Below are 15,737 nucleotides of genomic sequence, written 5' to 3'. Positions count from 1 at the left end.
AGAATAAGAATGTGATCTTGTCATGGGAGAGATGAAGGGCACTTTGGAGGATGGAGATTATTAAAGCTGAAAAGAACTGTAGCGACAAGGCAATATTATTTTACAGACAAGCAACTCTAAGTCCAAAGAGGAATGGAGGACAGAAGTCTATTGAGTCAATGAAAGGAAAGTGGTTGGGCTGGAAAACAGTAGGATGAAAGCCACTGAATGAGTGATACTGTCTAAACCTGCATGGGAAATAGGAATGAAAAAAAAAAAAAACTGAATGAATGAATCGGGGGCGGGGGACAAGCAGTTGGTGTAATGGCTATGTCGCTGAACTCCCATGTAGTCGACCATGGTTCGAGTCCCACACCTGGTGGCTTAAACTCATGCCAGGTGCGTGTGTATGTGTGTGTGTGTGTGTGTGTGTGTGTGTGTGTATGTGTGTGTCCAAGATCCCGAGAGGAAAATAGAGGATAAAGGATTGCAGTGTGGCCATCCCCCCCGGGGGTGATTTCTTGCTTTCTGTCTCTGTCTTTTTGGCAAACGCATGCACCTTAGAGCAAAAACGTCTCCCCTCCACAAAAAAAAAAAAAAAAAAAAAAAAAGACATTAATCAGAGGACCAGTAGATGGTGTAATGGTTACGTTGCTGGAATCCCACATAATTGACCATGGTTCAAGTCCCAGACCCAGTGGCTTAAAATTCACACCAGGTATGTATGTGTGCATGCCCAAAATCCCAAGGGGGAAGGGATTGCGATGTGGCCATTCCCCTGGAGGGTGATTTCTCACTTTCTGTCTTTCTGTCTCTCCAGTGAATGCACACGCCCTCTAGCAAAAACCTCTCTCTCAATTAAAGAAAAAAATGAATCAGATAAAGGAGGTAGACTCACTGTGGGTGACAGTCACTGTGTCAATGCTGAGGCCCGCTGGCAGGCATGGTCTCCTATGAAGGTCAGGCATGTCCGAGGGACACTCACTCCTGGGCATCACCCTCTGGAACCAGAGTCTTCTCCTCCTCCACTCTCTGACAGCCCTGAGTTTCCGCTTCTTGTCCACTCCTTTGATTGTGTCATTTTGATCCTGACCCACGTCGATCCACTTTTTGCCACCGTTCCTTTCCTTACGTATGCTGTATTTGACATTTGTCTTTCCCTTCTGCCTGCTGATTCTGGAGAGGTAGAAATTTATAGGAAATATTTGAGTTTGAAGCTCCCCACTGGTTTCCAAATAAGCTTTAAATACCTTAGAATATTATTCAAACATTGACTGGCCGCAAGACACCACCCCAGTGGCCAGCTTGTCCTCCACATCCTTGCAAGATGACACTACTCAGCGAGTGGTGGTGCGGAAATAAAATAAGACCCTCTGCAAGACTGACCTATATGGGAAGGTTCTGAGTTTGTGTCCAGAGACCTCACAGAGCATGCAGGCATGTGTGTGCCCATGATCCAAGGCCAGGCTGAGGACTGAGGGGGGAGACCCCGACACCAAAACCCCGACACCAAAACCCTATGAGGGTGCTGTCTCTTCCTCTCTATCTTCTCTCCTACTCATAGAGAAGATGATAAACCTTAGAAAAAGACACTACTGGGGCCAGCAGGTGGCATGGTGGTTAAGGATTCTGGATTCCTACATGGCTAACTGCATGGTTCGAGTCTTGAACCTGGCGGCTTGCTTTCTTGCTTTCCTGCTCTCTCTGTCTGGTCAAATTAAAAAAAAAATAATAATAACAAGTGGAATTGTTAAATAAAGAAATAAATCTTTAAAAAATAAAAGAAAAAGGAGAAGAAAGAAAAAGATCACTACTAGGGCCAGCAGGTGGCGTGGTGGTTGGGATACTGGACTTCCACATGGCCAGCCACGGTTTGAGTCCCAGACCTCAAGGCTTACTTTCTCACTTTCTCTCTCTCTCTCTTTCGTGAGGGCACATGACCTATGGCAAATTTAAAAAATAATAATAATAATAAATAAATAATTCTTTAAGAAGAAAAACAATAATTTCCCCCAAACAATTCCACCCTTTGGTAACTCCACGTCTGCACTCTATCTGCCATGGTACCCCCTTTTCTCCCCACTTGTTAAAATCCTTGATTTCAGGAATAAGCAGGTATCTGCTGCCTTTGCCTGACCAGCATCCCTTTATTTCTGATCTCTCTTTGGGAAATACTTCTTCCTTACCCTCAGACCTGTCTGCAGGGAATGGACTCTACCCCTCAAAATTCAGCAGGGAGCCCTAGCATGTCAGCACACCTTCCTGGCCAGCCAAAGTATTTGAAGGCAGTCATAGAAATGGTCTCAGGACCAGCAAGGCCAATTTTAGAACTGTGATGAAAATCCTAAGTAGAGGTATCAGCATGGTGGTTAAGGCGCTGGACTTCCACATGGCTGACCGTGGATCAAGTCCTGGATCTGTTGACTTGCTTTCTCATTTTTTCTCTCTCTCTTTCTCTCTCTGGCTATATCTAGTGAGCATGCATGTCCTACAGTAAATAATAATAATAATAAATTAAATTAATAATTCTTTAAAAAAAACCACAGAGGTCCTAAGTAGAAAAGAAAAACTACTTGTTCTTTTGAGATGACTGATTTGGAAGGAGTAGATCTAAGCAAAGAAGCTCAAACAGTAATTGGGAGAAGGCCTGCTGATCCAAGGGAACTGGGTCTTCAGTTTTCATGGTTTGGGGGGCGGGTGGGGATAAAAGTACTCAGAGTATGGTAAGCTAGGTTATAATTCACAAATCTCTATTTTCTCCCTGTAATGGGATTATAGATCCATGCCCTTTGCCATGTAATTCTGGAATGCCATCTAGTTGGTAAACAACTGTGCCTACTGATTTGGGACTTGGCCAAGTGATTTGCTTTGATCAATGCCCAGCCAGCCCCTGCCACGGCTGACTTATAGAGCCATGAGCTATAAATCGATGCTTACTATTATAAGCTTCTGCAGTTTGAGGTGCTGTTGGTTACCAGAGCGAAATCTAACTAATACACTCATTAAACTAGGACTCCAAATAGCTATGCCCTAACCACCGTACCAACCTGCCATCTCCACCATACCTACTTAAAGAAGTATCAAGGAAAGATATTTACAATAAATATTATTCCTAAAAGGTAAAACATTAAAGTCACAGACCAGAAAAGGATGCTAGCCTTTACCAGTAAAAATAAGTCACATATTGTTGGTGCTAACTAGTGCAGCAAAACATCAAAATCAATTCCAGGTATGACTACTTAAAAGGTACACAACTGACATTAATAAGAAAATTATTTTTTAAAAAGTAATAATAAAGTTTAGTTGACCAGACACAAGATTCATTTAAGAAAAATTAATAACAATAGCAAAGCCATATTAAAAATGCAATAGAAGGACCAACAGATGGTAGATTGGTTACATCACTGGACTCCCACATCATCAACTGCGGTTCAAGTCCTGAACCCAGTGGCTTAAAACGTGCCTAGCGTGTGTGCAGGCATGCCCAAAATCCCGAGAGTGGAAGGGATTGTGGCATGTCCATCCCTCCTGGGGGATGACTTCTCTTTTTCTGTCTCTCTGTTTCTCTCTATCTCTCCAGTGAGCACATGTGCCCTATAGAAAAAAATATCTCTCTTAAAAAAATTTGAAAATTAAAAAAATTAAAAGCCCTATTTAATGCATAGCATCAGTTCAAAGGAGGAAGGTACATCCATATATACCAATGTGAGAAATTTTCAAGACACATTGTTAAGTACAAAAGCAAGAACCAAGGGCTGACAGGTGTCATAGTGGCGAAGGCACTGACTCCCACTTGACCACGGTTCAAGTCCCAGACACAGAGTCTTGAAAACCTTGCCAGGTACATGTGTATGAGTCCCCAAAATCCCAAGAGGAGAATGGAAAAGGTATTGCAGTGTGGCTATCGCCCCTCTCGGGGGCAATTTCTCACTTTCTCTCACACTCTCTCTCTGTGTACAGTAAGTGCATGCACCCTATGGAGAAAAGAACACCTACATCATATCTCTATTTATGTGTAAGCAGACATACAAACCAAAATCGTGTTCCTTTTTTTTTTTAAGAGATTTTTGCTATAGGGTGCATATGCTTGCCAGAGAGACAGAGACAGAGAGATTGAAAACAAACAAATCACCCCCTGGGAGGATGGCCATGCCACAATCCCTTCTCTTCCATTCTCCTCTTGAGCTTTTGGGCATGAACACACACATACCCAGCTCGAGTTTCAAGCCGCTGGATCCGGGACTCAAATTGCAATCAGCCACGTGCGAGTTCAGTGCCTTAACCACAGCTCCACCTGCTGGCCCCCCTCCTTTTTTTTTTTTTAATAGAAAAACAATGCACAAAAAGATGAGGAAGGAAACACTACAAACCAACCATTGAGATTCGCGCAGGGAAAGGAGGAAGAGATGGGGAGAGATTTGACTTATATTGCACAAAACATTTCTTAAATGTTACGTAAGTTTTTAAAGAAAATAACTTTCCAAAACATAATGAAATAAGCATATAATACGTGTAAGACCTTAACATTTTTCTTGAGGATGCATGTACAGATATCTCCCGTACCTTGAACAAAGCAGGTAATGAACACTGCTTTTCTTTTTCTTTAAATTTCCAGAGGTACCTGTGCTCACCAGAGAAAGAGCAAGAGAGAGAAGAAAAAGCACTCCCCACCCCCAGTGAGGTGTAATCATGCCACAATCCTTTTTCCTGTTTCTCTGTTCCGTCAGGACTTGGCACATGTCCAAACACAGGTGTTTTTTTCTTTTTCTTTTTCTTTTTTTTTTTTTTTTTTTGGGGGGGTTTTTGCTATAGGACGCGCCAGATAGACAGAGAGAGACAGAGAGATAGAAAGGGAGAAATCACCCCCCGGGGGGATGGCCACGCTGCAATCTCTTCTCGGGATCTTGGGCATGCACGCACACACGCCCGGCATGAGTTTCAAGCCACCGGATCCAGGACACGAACCACGGTCGACTACGTGGGAGTCCAGCGACATAGTCATTACACTAACTGCTGGTCCCCAAACACAGGTGTTTCAAGCCACCCTTTTTCGCTAGTCCCTCTACTGCTACTCAGCATTTAGTCCATCATTTCAAACCTAAATTATTACATATATCTCCTAATTGTTCCTGGGTATATTTCCTAAATGACTTCCATGTCACGCTTTTATTCAAAAAGATTCAAAACCCAAATTCTCTTTAAAATGTCTCTATTTAACACAGTTAGTTCAAAATATGGAATCACTTATGTCTATGTTTTTAAAAAAAATTATCTATATATCTAGGACCAGCAGATGGCACAATCACTGGACTCCACCATGGCTGACCACAATTTGAGTTCCAGACCCGATGGCTTGAAACTCACTCCTGGCACGTGTGCATGCATGCATGCTCAAAATCCCCAGAGGAACATGGAGGAGAAGGGATTGTGGTGTGGCCATCCCTCCTGGGGGCGATTTCTTACTTTCTGTCTCTCTGGCAAACTCACATGCCCTATAGCAAAAATCTCTCTAAAAAATTTTTAAAATTAAAAAAAAAATTTTATCTAGATGTGTACTACATATACACTAAGTTGTATTGTGTGCGAGTATATTTTACACATATGTTAAATATATTTATATTTTACGTATTGTAATATTGCAATATTATGTCTCTCCCTTTCTCTGATAGACACACGGCAAGGACTGTCTCAAGTCCAAAGACTGAGGAGAGGCATGTAAAATATAAACTGAGAACTCGAGGCCATATTGGGTCATCGGAAAAGTCATGACATATTTTTTTCTATGCAAAAATGCATCACGACTTTTCCAACAACCTGATAGTATTTTAGTACACAATGGCAGAATTTTGAGTCACTGGATTAAAGTATGTTAAAATCAGAAACAAAAAATGCTTTTAATCATAAAGCAACTATTTCAAAGCATACACAAGAGTTTCATATGGTGGCTACTATGGCAGACTGTTAGTGGTCATCTAAAAAAATCGACCACTCCAGGGACCAGGAGATGGCATAGTGGTTATGTTGCTGGACTCCCACATAGTCAACCATGGTTTGAATCCTGGACCCAGTGGTTTAAATCTCACGCTGGGTGCATGTGTGTGCATGCCCACGATCTGAAGAGGAGAATGGAGGAGAAGGGATTGCAGCGTGGTCATCCCCCCTGGGAGGTGATTTGTCACTTTCTGACTCTCTGGTGCACATGCCCTAGAACAACAACAACAAAAAAAAAATCTGAAAAAAAACATCAACCACTCCAACCTCTGCTTCTGCCATGCCATCCACTATCTGAGTCTGATCCTCCAGGTTCCCTCTGTGGAGACTCTGCTTGCAGAGAGTACCCGTGTGTGACCCGGAGTCATCTCCCCACCTCATGATTGTTAATCACATCAGCAGAGTCCCCCTGTCATGTAAGGCATCCTATTACAGTTCCAGAGATGAGGATGTGGCCTTCTCTGGAGGCCTCTATCAAGCCTCCCAGTCCACCCTAACTCCTTATCCTGAGCTCTGCATGGGGGGGAAGGAAGAAGCAAAGTAGGAAGGGTGAGGAGCAGCCTTACCTCTCTCCCGGCCATCCAGGGCCAAGCAGAGAAGCCGGCAACGGCAGGCACATTAGCAAGCAGGGCTGAGGGTTCTGCACAGCCCAGCAGTGTCCTCTGCTTCCTCAGAACTTCCACACTTTGGTGGCCCTGGGAATAAAGATTATTGGTGACACTACCACCAGCCACAGCTTCCTTCCTCCTGGGTCTTCTCCCATTCTTTAATATTCCAGGTCCTGTTGCAGGAACAATGGATTACACCTAGATAAAACGGATTTTTTTTTTTTCTAAACTAAATACTTCCTTCTCGTCAGGCTATGGGAGATAACCAAGCCCCCACCCCACCCCACCCCCCCACACACACGCCCTGCTCTTCTCAAGGTCGTGGCTGGAATCCAGGACCCAAGGACCCTCCTCAGACACACAATGGGGCAGAGAGGGGACCAGCTTCCCAACCTTTTTAAACCCATATTCCCTTTTAAACCCATATTCTCTGCATGTAAACTCATATTCCCTGAATGTAAACATTCAGCCTCCAGGTGTTCCTGAGGAGATGCCCCTGACTGAGCATCCATACAAAGGAGACTTTCAAAAAGTTCACAGAGGGGACCAGCAGATGGTCTAATGGTTATGTCGCTGGACTCCCATGTAGTCAATGACAGTTCGAGTCCCAGATCCGGTGGCTTGAAACTCACACCAGGCACATGTACATGCATGCCCAAGAGGAAAATGGAGAAGGAATTGTGGCATGGTCATCTCCCGGAAGGTGATTTCTCACTTTCTGTCTTTCTGTCTCTGTCTCTTTGGCAAGCACACACACACACTATAGCAAAAATCTCTCTCCAAAAAAAAAGTTCATAGAAAATGGAATTAAAGAGTTTTAGTGCAAGAAAATATTGCAATCCACGCATAGTTTTTAATGATATGCATTCTCCATGAGCTTTCAGAAGATCCCTCATATATCTTCCCTAGCTTGCACGCATTTTTCCCGATTTGCGAATATAAATTTAAAATATTGAGTATGCTTCTTCAAGTTATGTACTCCTTTTTATCACAGGATTGTAAAAGCACCGTTCTGTGTTCTCACCACCATATGGAGACTTTTCCTTATAGACCATTTGCTCTTTCCTTTTAAACCCTTTTTATTATTTTATGAGTAGACAGAGAGTGAGAGAGAGAGAGAGCACCAGTTAGAGGGTTTTAATACCACGACCTGCCCCCAGCCACATCCAGCCCAGGACTACGGCACACACTGGCCATGCCAAGGAGGTCTCTAGCCCCAAGCCCAGACCTTCCGGTTCAGGTCAGCCTCACGGAGCAGTGCAGGTTTTGTGCTACGCCATGATCCAGCCCCCCTCGGTGCTCTTTTCAAGACACCTCTTTCAGGCTGAGCACTGGCTCTGTCTGGGATGTCCGAACTGTAGAAAGGTTTCCATTGCCCTCAGCTGTTTCTAGATGTTTTAGAGTTCTCCAAGGATGGGCTCAACCCTGTGCCTCCTTACGGTCCAGGGAAAGGCAGCCAAGAGCTCTGTCCTGCGTTAAGTCTGCCCTCCCCCCCCCCCATTTACAGGAAAAACATTTTGTTTCCGCTGTTAAGGTCCCCCCCCCCCCCCCCCCATTTCCAGTAAAGTCATTTTCACTTCCTGTAAAGCGAATAGGGGCTCAATAACAAAACTCAGCCTCTCTGATTCCCCAGCCATGGCCCTGCAGGCCTGTGCAGCATGGAAGGGTGAGGTCCTGGCACTGCCTGCTAGCTTACCCCTGGCCACCTGGGGTTGACAAAGAGGCAGCCTCAGGCAAAGAGACCTCAGAATGTGTCCAACTAGGGACGAGGCAGCAAAGGAGGGGCGACCTTGAGCAGATGATAGGGCGTAGTTCCCTGTGGCCACCGTGAAGCAGCCCTAAGGAGAGTAAGGAGTGTTTTCTGTTCCTTGTCTGTATAGTAAGGAGGTTACGCTAGATTAATTTACTCACTCAGGATGACGGAGCACTAAGCTAGACCTTGGACCGACAGTTCACATCCTCAAAGGGCAGGAACTGAGGAGCTCTCGGCATAAAACAACCTGCCCAAACGTTTGCACTAGAGAAGACCAAATGCTGGCATGGCTTCCAACAGCATGAGGTCAGGCACTGAGGGTGACCCTGGCCCCCATCACAAGGCCTGCCTGAGAAGGCTCCACAATGCCAGGAGAATTTGCTGTTGGAATTTACTGGCCATAAACCACTGATCCCCTTGCTCAACGCATTCAGTAAACTGAGTTTATAATTATAATGGTGGATCTCTTTTGTTTTGTTTGAGTTTTTTTGCTGTAGGGTGCAAGCACACGCTGGAGAGATAGAAGGCAGAGAGAAATCACCCCCCCCCACCACCACTAGGGAGGATGGCCACACTACAATTCCTCCTCTTCATTCTGTTCTGAGGATGTGGGACACACATGCACACGTACCCGGTGTGAGTTTTAAGCTGCTAGGTCTAGGACCCAAACTGCAGTCATCTGCATGGGAGTCCAGTGATGGAACCGTTACGCCATCTGCTGGTCCTGCGATCATGGATCTCTCACAACTCAGAAGTGTCTGCGTCAAAGATTAGAGAGCCATTCCTTTGAAAAGCTAGGGTCTCCTAAAAATTCATGGAAATGCCTATTATACAAAACTATGCATGGATTTCCATTTTTTTTTGCACCAGAATGAACTCATACATTCATTCTATTTTTCTACAAAATCTTTGAAGTCCTCATGTACAATCACCAGGGAAGATAGAGGCCCTTGTCTCCCAGTTCCCGTCGGAAGAGGATGGAATCCTGACTTAGCAGTGACCAGCCCGCAGACATGGCTGATCTTATTGACCAATCTCCATAATGTTCACTTCTCTAGCTCTGCTGAGCTCCGGCTCACCACCACCTCCCACCTGACCCTCTCTTTAAAACAGTCAGCTCCATACGAATCACAATAGGACCAGAGAGGACAATGTCTGGGAGCTGGGGACGTGAACACCTGCGAGGGCAGAGAGGTAAGAGGTGGGGCTAATGAAGAAGCCTCGAAATGTGAAGCTAGGTCCCACCCACCCTGTTTGTATTATTTCAGCCTTAGTGTTTTCTTTCTCACGGCATCCTTTGTCGCTTTGTGGTTATCGAAATTGTACAGGACTGCAGCGATGCTGACCTGCCTACCAAACAGGCACTTTCCCTTCCAACTTTCTAACAAATTCCAAATTTTGTAGGGGTATCTGCCCCTCCTCCATCTGACTCAGTGAGGTTGACCCCATTCCCAGGACTCAGAGGGTGGGGGACCCTGTCTAATGTGGAGATCTGAGGATCCAGCCCTGGCTTGTGACTTGGCAAGAACATAGCCCAAGATCTGTGCGTGACCTTTCCCTAGACACTGCGCTTGGTTCTGGCGAGGGACATGAACTAAGTTTCAGCTAATGACAAGGAAGGATTTATATTCCATGGCCAAGCCAAGAGTTTTTCTCTCTTCCTCTAGACATGAACAAAGAAGCATGCCACCCCAAGTTGCCTTGAGCTTCTATCCCATAACTGTGAGGAAAGCCAGGCTGCAGACAGAGAATTCCCAGAGCAAGGGAGAATCAAAAGAACTACAGAGAAACAGAGAGAGCCCTGTTCATACCATGCCTGAAGCCCACCCCGCCTTTAGAATACTTGCGTGAGACATGCATTTCAAAACAGTATTTCCCCATTGTTTATGCAGTTCATGTTACTTGTAAGAAAAAAATCCTAATTGGTACTGACATTTGAAATAGCTTCTCAGTTTGTCTTTGGTTGTTGTACATTTCATTTTTTGTTTATCAGAAGACATTTTATAATTTGCATGCTGTCACATTTACCTGTATGATTTTTTTCCTATTGCCCTTTTACTTAGGAACATGGTAAAATGCTGTAATTAATTGGAGCTTCACTTTTCAGGTATTGTAAATGCATTTTTTTGTTTGTTTATGTTAACTTAGAAATGCACCTAATAGTATTTGCCCTCCTCAATTTGTAAAGAACGTTCTCGCTCTCTTCCCCTCTTGCTGTATATGTGTGCATGTATACACTTCGGTTAACTTGTATGTGTATTTGAAAATTTCTAGAAGAAAATATTCAATACATGTTGGTTTAAAGTTCTATTTTTTGTTTTGTTTTGTTTTAGAGGTTTTTGCCTTAGGGCACATGTGGTCGCTGGAGAGAGAGAGAGAACAGACACAGTGAGAGGAAGTGAGAAACCCTCCAGGAGGGATGGCCTTGCTGCAATTCCTTCTCCATTCTCCTCCCGGGATCTTAGACACACACTCACACACGCCTGGTGTGATTTTCAAACCACCAGGTCCAGGACTTGAACTGAGGTCAATCATGTGGAAGTCCAGCAACATAACTGCTATGCCATCTGTGGTCCCTAAAAGTCTATTTTTAACTTTTAGTTCAGAGGAAACAAGGGGGCAGAGAAACAAATGAACACCATGATTGTGTAACTACAAATCAGGAATGTAGGACATTCTATAATCTATCATGGCCCCTTCAAAATGTGCGTAAGTCTAAATCGGATCTATTTTTTAATTACTTTATTTTATTTTTATTATTATTATAATTACTTTAATTTAACCAGAGAGAGGGAAAATGAGAAAGCAAGCCAGCAGGTCTGGAACTTGAACCACAATCGGCCATGTGCGAGTCCAGCACCTTAACCACCACGCCACCTGTCAGCCCCAGACCTTTTTTATTTTTTTTTAACATTTCCTTCATGGAAAAGTTGGGTACATTTAAATATGAGCTGTATATTAGAAAATTATTACTAATTTAGGTGTAATAATGACATTAATGGTTGGGTAGAAATATGCCCTTGTATTTTAAGAAATGTACATTAAAGTACTCAGGAGTGAGTGTTATGATGTTGTGAATTTTTTTTCAGTTTATTTTATTTTATTTTATTTGGAGAGGTTTTCACTATAGGGCGCGTGCGCTCACCAGACAGACAGAGAGAGACATAGAGACAGAAAGCGAGAAATCACCCCCCAAGGGGGATGGTCACGCCGCAATCCCTTCTCCTCCATTCTCCTCTCGGGATCTTGGGTACGCACGCACACGCGCCCGGTGTGAGTTTTAAGCCACTGGGTCCGGGACGCGAACCGCGGTCGACTACGTGGGAGTCCAGCGACATAGCCATTACGCTAACTACTGGTTCCCAATTTTTTTTTCAGTTTATTTTTAACGTGTATTTATGCATGTGTATTTGCATGCATGCAGATATCTAGAGAGAGCTATAAAGCAAAGCGGTAGTGTGTTATCAGTGAATGACTCGTGTCCAGAAATGATGTAGTGTTCATGACATTATTTAGTCTTTCAAATTTTCCACATATTCGAAATGTTTTATAATAAAAAGTTGAGGGTATATTTTTTCCCTCTACTAGTCAAAAATTTTTGCAGTGGTCGTGCATTATTTATCTTTATCACCTGAAATAAATAGTTAATGAAAAGTAAATATTTTATTGAGAATATAAAGGTGTCTTCCTCCTTTCTGCAAACATAATTTAGATATTCGCTTATTTAGGAAATTTAAAAGCCAATTCAAACTTCAATGTATCAGGCCTATGAGGAAAAGCCTAAGAGGTAGTCTTACCTGTTTCTGTATTTACGAAACCACTTCTTGGACTTGCAAACTAAAGTTTAAATACCCTTTCCTACTTTCTCTGTTTATGTGTTCATTGAGGGTGAATTTTCAGTTAAGGAGGCAGCCTGAACTGAAATAAAGAGATATGCTCTGATTCCAGAAATAAAACAACAAAAGTTGAAAACATAGAAAAGTTCAAAATTAAGAAAAGGTTCTTTTCAGGTGCAAGTTAAAAAGCAGAGTTTCAGGGACCAGCAGATGGTTATATTACTGGACTCCCATGTAGTCAACCATGGTTCAAGTCCCGGACCTGGTGGCTTAAAACTCAAGCCAGGCACATGTGCGTGTGTGCCCAAAATCCTGAGAGGAGAATGGAGGAAGCAACTGTGGTGTGGCCTCCACCCTGGAGGGTGACTTCTCACTTTCTGTCTCTCTGTTTCTCTCTGTGTCTCTGGTGAGTACACTTGCCTTATAGCAAAACTCTCTCTTAAAAAAAAATAAATAAAAAGAGGTTCAAAGAAGCTAGACAGCTCAAGGAATGTTATAACTGAATGTTTGGAGTTCTGTGCCCTGTGGGTTAAAGCCATTATAACTCTGGAAGACTAGAAGGGGGCATGGGCCTTGAACTACCTACACAAAGAGGAAACCCATGAAGAAATACCCATTCACCATTACAATGGGAATAGATTGCACTTGGACCAGTTAGCAATGTATTGCCTTCTAATTCACCGTTTATTGTCTGCTGGTGAAAATTGATCTGGGCACTTGAAATATTATTTCTCATTGTCAGATGGTATTACGCCAAATTTCATCAATGGAGGACACAGGACAGAGACCACAGAAGGAAGCACTCTGTCCTTGTTCCGGGTGTTTCCCTCGTCAAGTTCCTGCAGCACATCCGTGGCTGCCCGGTGCGCAGCTCCTGCAGTGCATGGTAGGCAGCAGCTTCCCCCTTCCCCAGCACCCCACCCCCCTTAGGGTATTCTCCTGGAGGCCTCCAGGGAGGAACCTCCTGTGACCAGCTCTCCCCAACATCCTAGACAGCAGGTTTCCAGCCAGTTTTGCAAGTGCCACACCACTCGACTCTTCTGCCATCCAGTGAGCCACGGCTGTGCTGGTTCTCAGGTTGGCCCTAGAGAGGGTGGTGTCTCATTCTCCCATGTCTCTTGGCCACAGAGGTAGAGGCTGCTCCTTCTATCTGCTGTTGGGTCAGTGGAAAAGTCATGATGTATTTTTCTATGTTTTCCTATGTAAAAATGTGTCATGACTTTTCCAATGACCCAATATTATTTCTGCACGCTTGAGACTTCTCTTTACTTCTCATGAGGCAACCCCTCAACACTCCAATTGTGTTACATTTGTTTTTAAATTATTTTTTTAAAAATTTTTGCCAGAGGACATATGTGCTCGCCACAGAGAGAAGGGGAGAGAAAGCGGGAGAGAGAGGGAAAGCGAGAAAACACTCCCCGTGGGGATGATGCCACAAGCCCTTCTCTTCCATTTCTCCCTCCCTTTGGGATTTTTGGGTGCGTGTTCACACATGCACACACACACACCTGGCATGGTTTTCAAACCACCAGGTCTGGGATTCAAACTGTTCAGTTGGCCATGTGGGATCAGAAAGACAGAAAGCGAGAAATCACAGCACCCCCCTCCCGGGGGTGGGGTTGGCCACACCACAACCCCTTCTCCTCCATTCTCCTCTTGAGATTTGGGGCATGCACATACGCCTGGTGTGAGTTTTAAGCCACTGGGTCCAGGACTCGAACCACAGTTGACTACATGTGGGTCCAGTGATGTAACCTTTACGCCATCTGTTGCCCCTCTATGGTGAGTTCATGTGCCCTATAGCAAAATAATAATTAAATATATTTTTTAAATAGTATGATATTTGCCAAGGCCTTGCAGAAAAGAGAAATGACGGGATGACTAGCTAGACATGCATCTACCAAGCTACACTCATGAAGGCCAGAAGCCAAAGAATCGATTATATGTCATCCAGCTTCCTCTAACTTCACCTCGCCTGCTCTCTAAGGCAGTACACTAAGTCACTAAGGCTGAGTCCTCAAGGCCCAAACCAAATTGTTGCAAGAACTAGGACCTTCAATCTCAGAGAATGACCGACTTGAACCCCCTACTATAGGTCACAGAGTCCTGGTAATAGAAATGACTAACGTTTCTTGATTCTGTCATCTAATCCTCACAATGGCCCCATGAGTTGGCTGTTGTTTTATTATTATTATTATTTAAGTTTATTTATTATTTCTTCCACAAGAGAGAAATAAGTTTCCCCAACAGCATCTTCACATTGCTATTCACCCTCAGCGTCAGCCAGCCTGGATCTCAGGCATGCATGTACCTGACTGGTGCAGGGAGGACTCAGGATATGAACCTGATACTTGTCTGTCCTATTATTACCTCCACTCCACAGGTAAGGGAAGGGAGGTACAGAGAACTTAAGTAACTTGTCCAAAGTCAAACAGCGGGATGATGGCAGACTAGGCCCTGAACCCTGCAGTCTGGCTCCATAGTCTGGTACCTTAACTATTCTGCTACCCAGTAAATACAGACTCTCAGAGCTGGAAGGCATCTAGAGAGTAGCTGGGCCAATAACAGACAACAGATTAGAAAGGGAAGATTATAAAGACGAAATGACTTCACCAAAGTCATTCAACTACTTAAGACAAAGCCTCCACCCAGGTTTGTGTCCCTCTGTTCTAGATGCTTCCCTATGATGAGAAGAATTAGAGTGATGTCATTAGACTGGGTATAAAAGTCCCCAAAGACCAAGCCAACTAGGACTTCATAAATCCATCTCTTCAGACTCGCAGATTAAGCAGAAGTGGCTGAAGGACTACTCACACAATCCCATTTGGGCCCAATGTGTTCTGAGAAACTCAGCTCCCCGGGCTTCTCCCTGACTTCCCTGCGTGGCTGCTCAGTCCACATCCACTACATACGTAATAAAATTACTTCTCAGGTCCAGTTCTTCAAGCCTCCCAAACCCTTGGGCTCTCCAAGCAAGAGTTCCAACAGGAATACCCTGATCTGTGGACTCTAATTACCTTTGTTTTCCATCCTCCATCCTGTGAAGTCACAGAGCCTCTGTCTTGGTCCTTGACCATGCCATGTATGTCTGTGTCTAATCCTTGCCAGGAAATGAGGGCATAGAAACCTTCAGTGACAACAGCTGCAGCCTCTATTGTGGTGTCATCATGATGTCACACCAAGTTTTGCTAACCAAGAATGCTTTAGGAAGACATCTAGGGACCACAAAGGCCATGTAGATGAATAATGCATCTATGGCGGAATAAAATATATCCATAGGTAAGGAGGACAGTTAAACTTCCAGAGGCAATTTAGATTCAGATATAGAGAAACAAAAATGAGGGACCAGCAGATAGTGTAGCGGTTATGTCACTGGACTCCCATGTAGCCAACTGTGGTTTGGGCCCCAGATCCAGTAGTTTAAAACTCATGCCAGGCACGTGTGTGTATGCCCAAAATCCCAGGAGGAGAATGGGGGAAAAGGGATGGCTGTATGGCCATCCCCCTGGAGGGTGATTTCTCACTTTACCTCTTACTGTCTCTGTCTCTCTGTCCCCAGTGAGTGCATGC

The 15,737-nt window shown here is 44.2% G+C and overlaps 1 protein-coding gene across 2 annotated transcripts in view; it reads right to left on the bottom strand.

Moving 5' to 3' along the window:
* Window positions 1-15,275, bottom strand: part of LOC102471881 (uncharacterized) — a 38,458-nt gene extending 23,183 nt beyond the window's left edge. The window contains exons 1-3 of one of the 2 annotated variants that reach the window (XM_006156405.1): window positions 15,185-15,260; window positions 6,537-6,665; window positions 878-1,155 (exon numbers count right to left, since the gene is read on the bottom strand). In XM_006156405.1, the coding sequence (XP_006156467.1) occupies window positions 878-1,155; window positions 6,537-6,589 (331 nt within the window). In that variant the 5' untranslated portion in view covers window positions 6,590-6,665; window positions 15,185-15,260. Of the gene's footprint in view, window positions 1-877; window positions 1,156-6,536; window positions 6,666-15,184 lie in introns of both variants that reach the window. The other variant, XM_006156406.1, reaches the window with a different exon arrangement.
* Between the last annotated feature and the right edge of the window lie 462 nt (window positions 15,276-15,737).

This window comes from Tupaia chinensis, unplaced genomic scaffold (genome assembly GCF_000334495.1).
Source record: "Tupaia chinensis unplaced genomic scaffold, TupChi_1.0 Scaffold000493_1, whole genome shotgun sequence".
Lineage (NCBI taxonomy): Eukaryota > Metazoa > Chordata > Mammalia > Scandentia > Tupaiidae > Tupaia > Tupaia belangeri.
The sequence above is the reverse complement of the archived record's forward strand: the minus strand, read 5'-3'. Positions and strand labels throughout refer to the sequence as shown.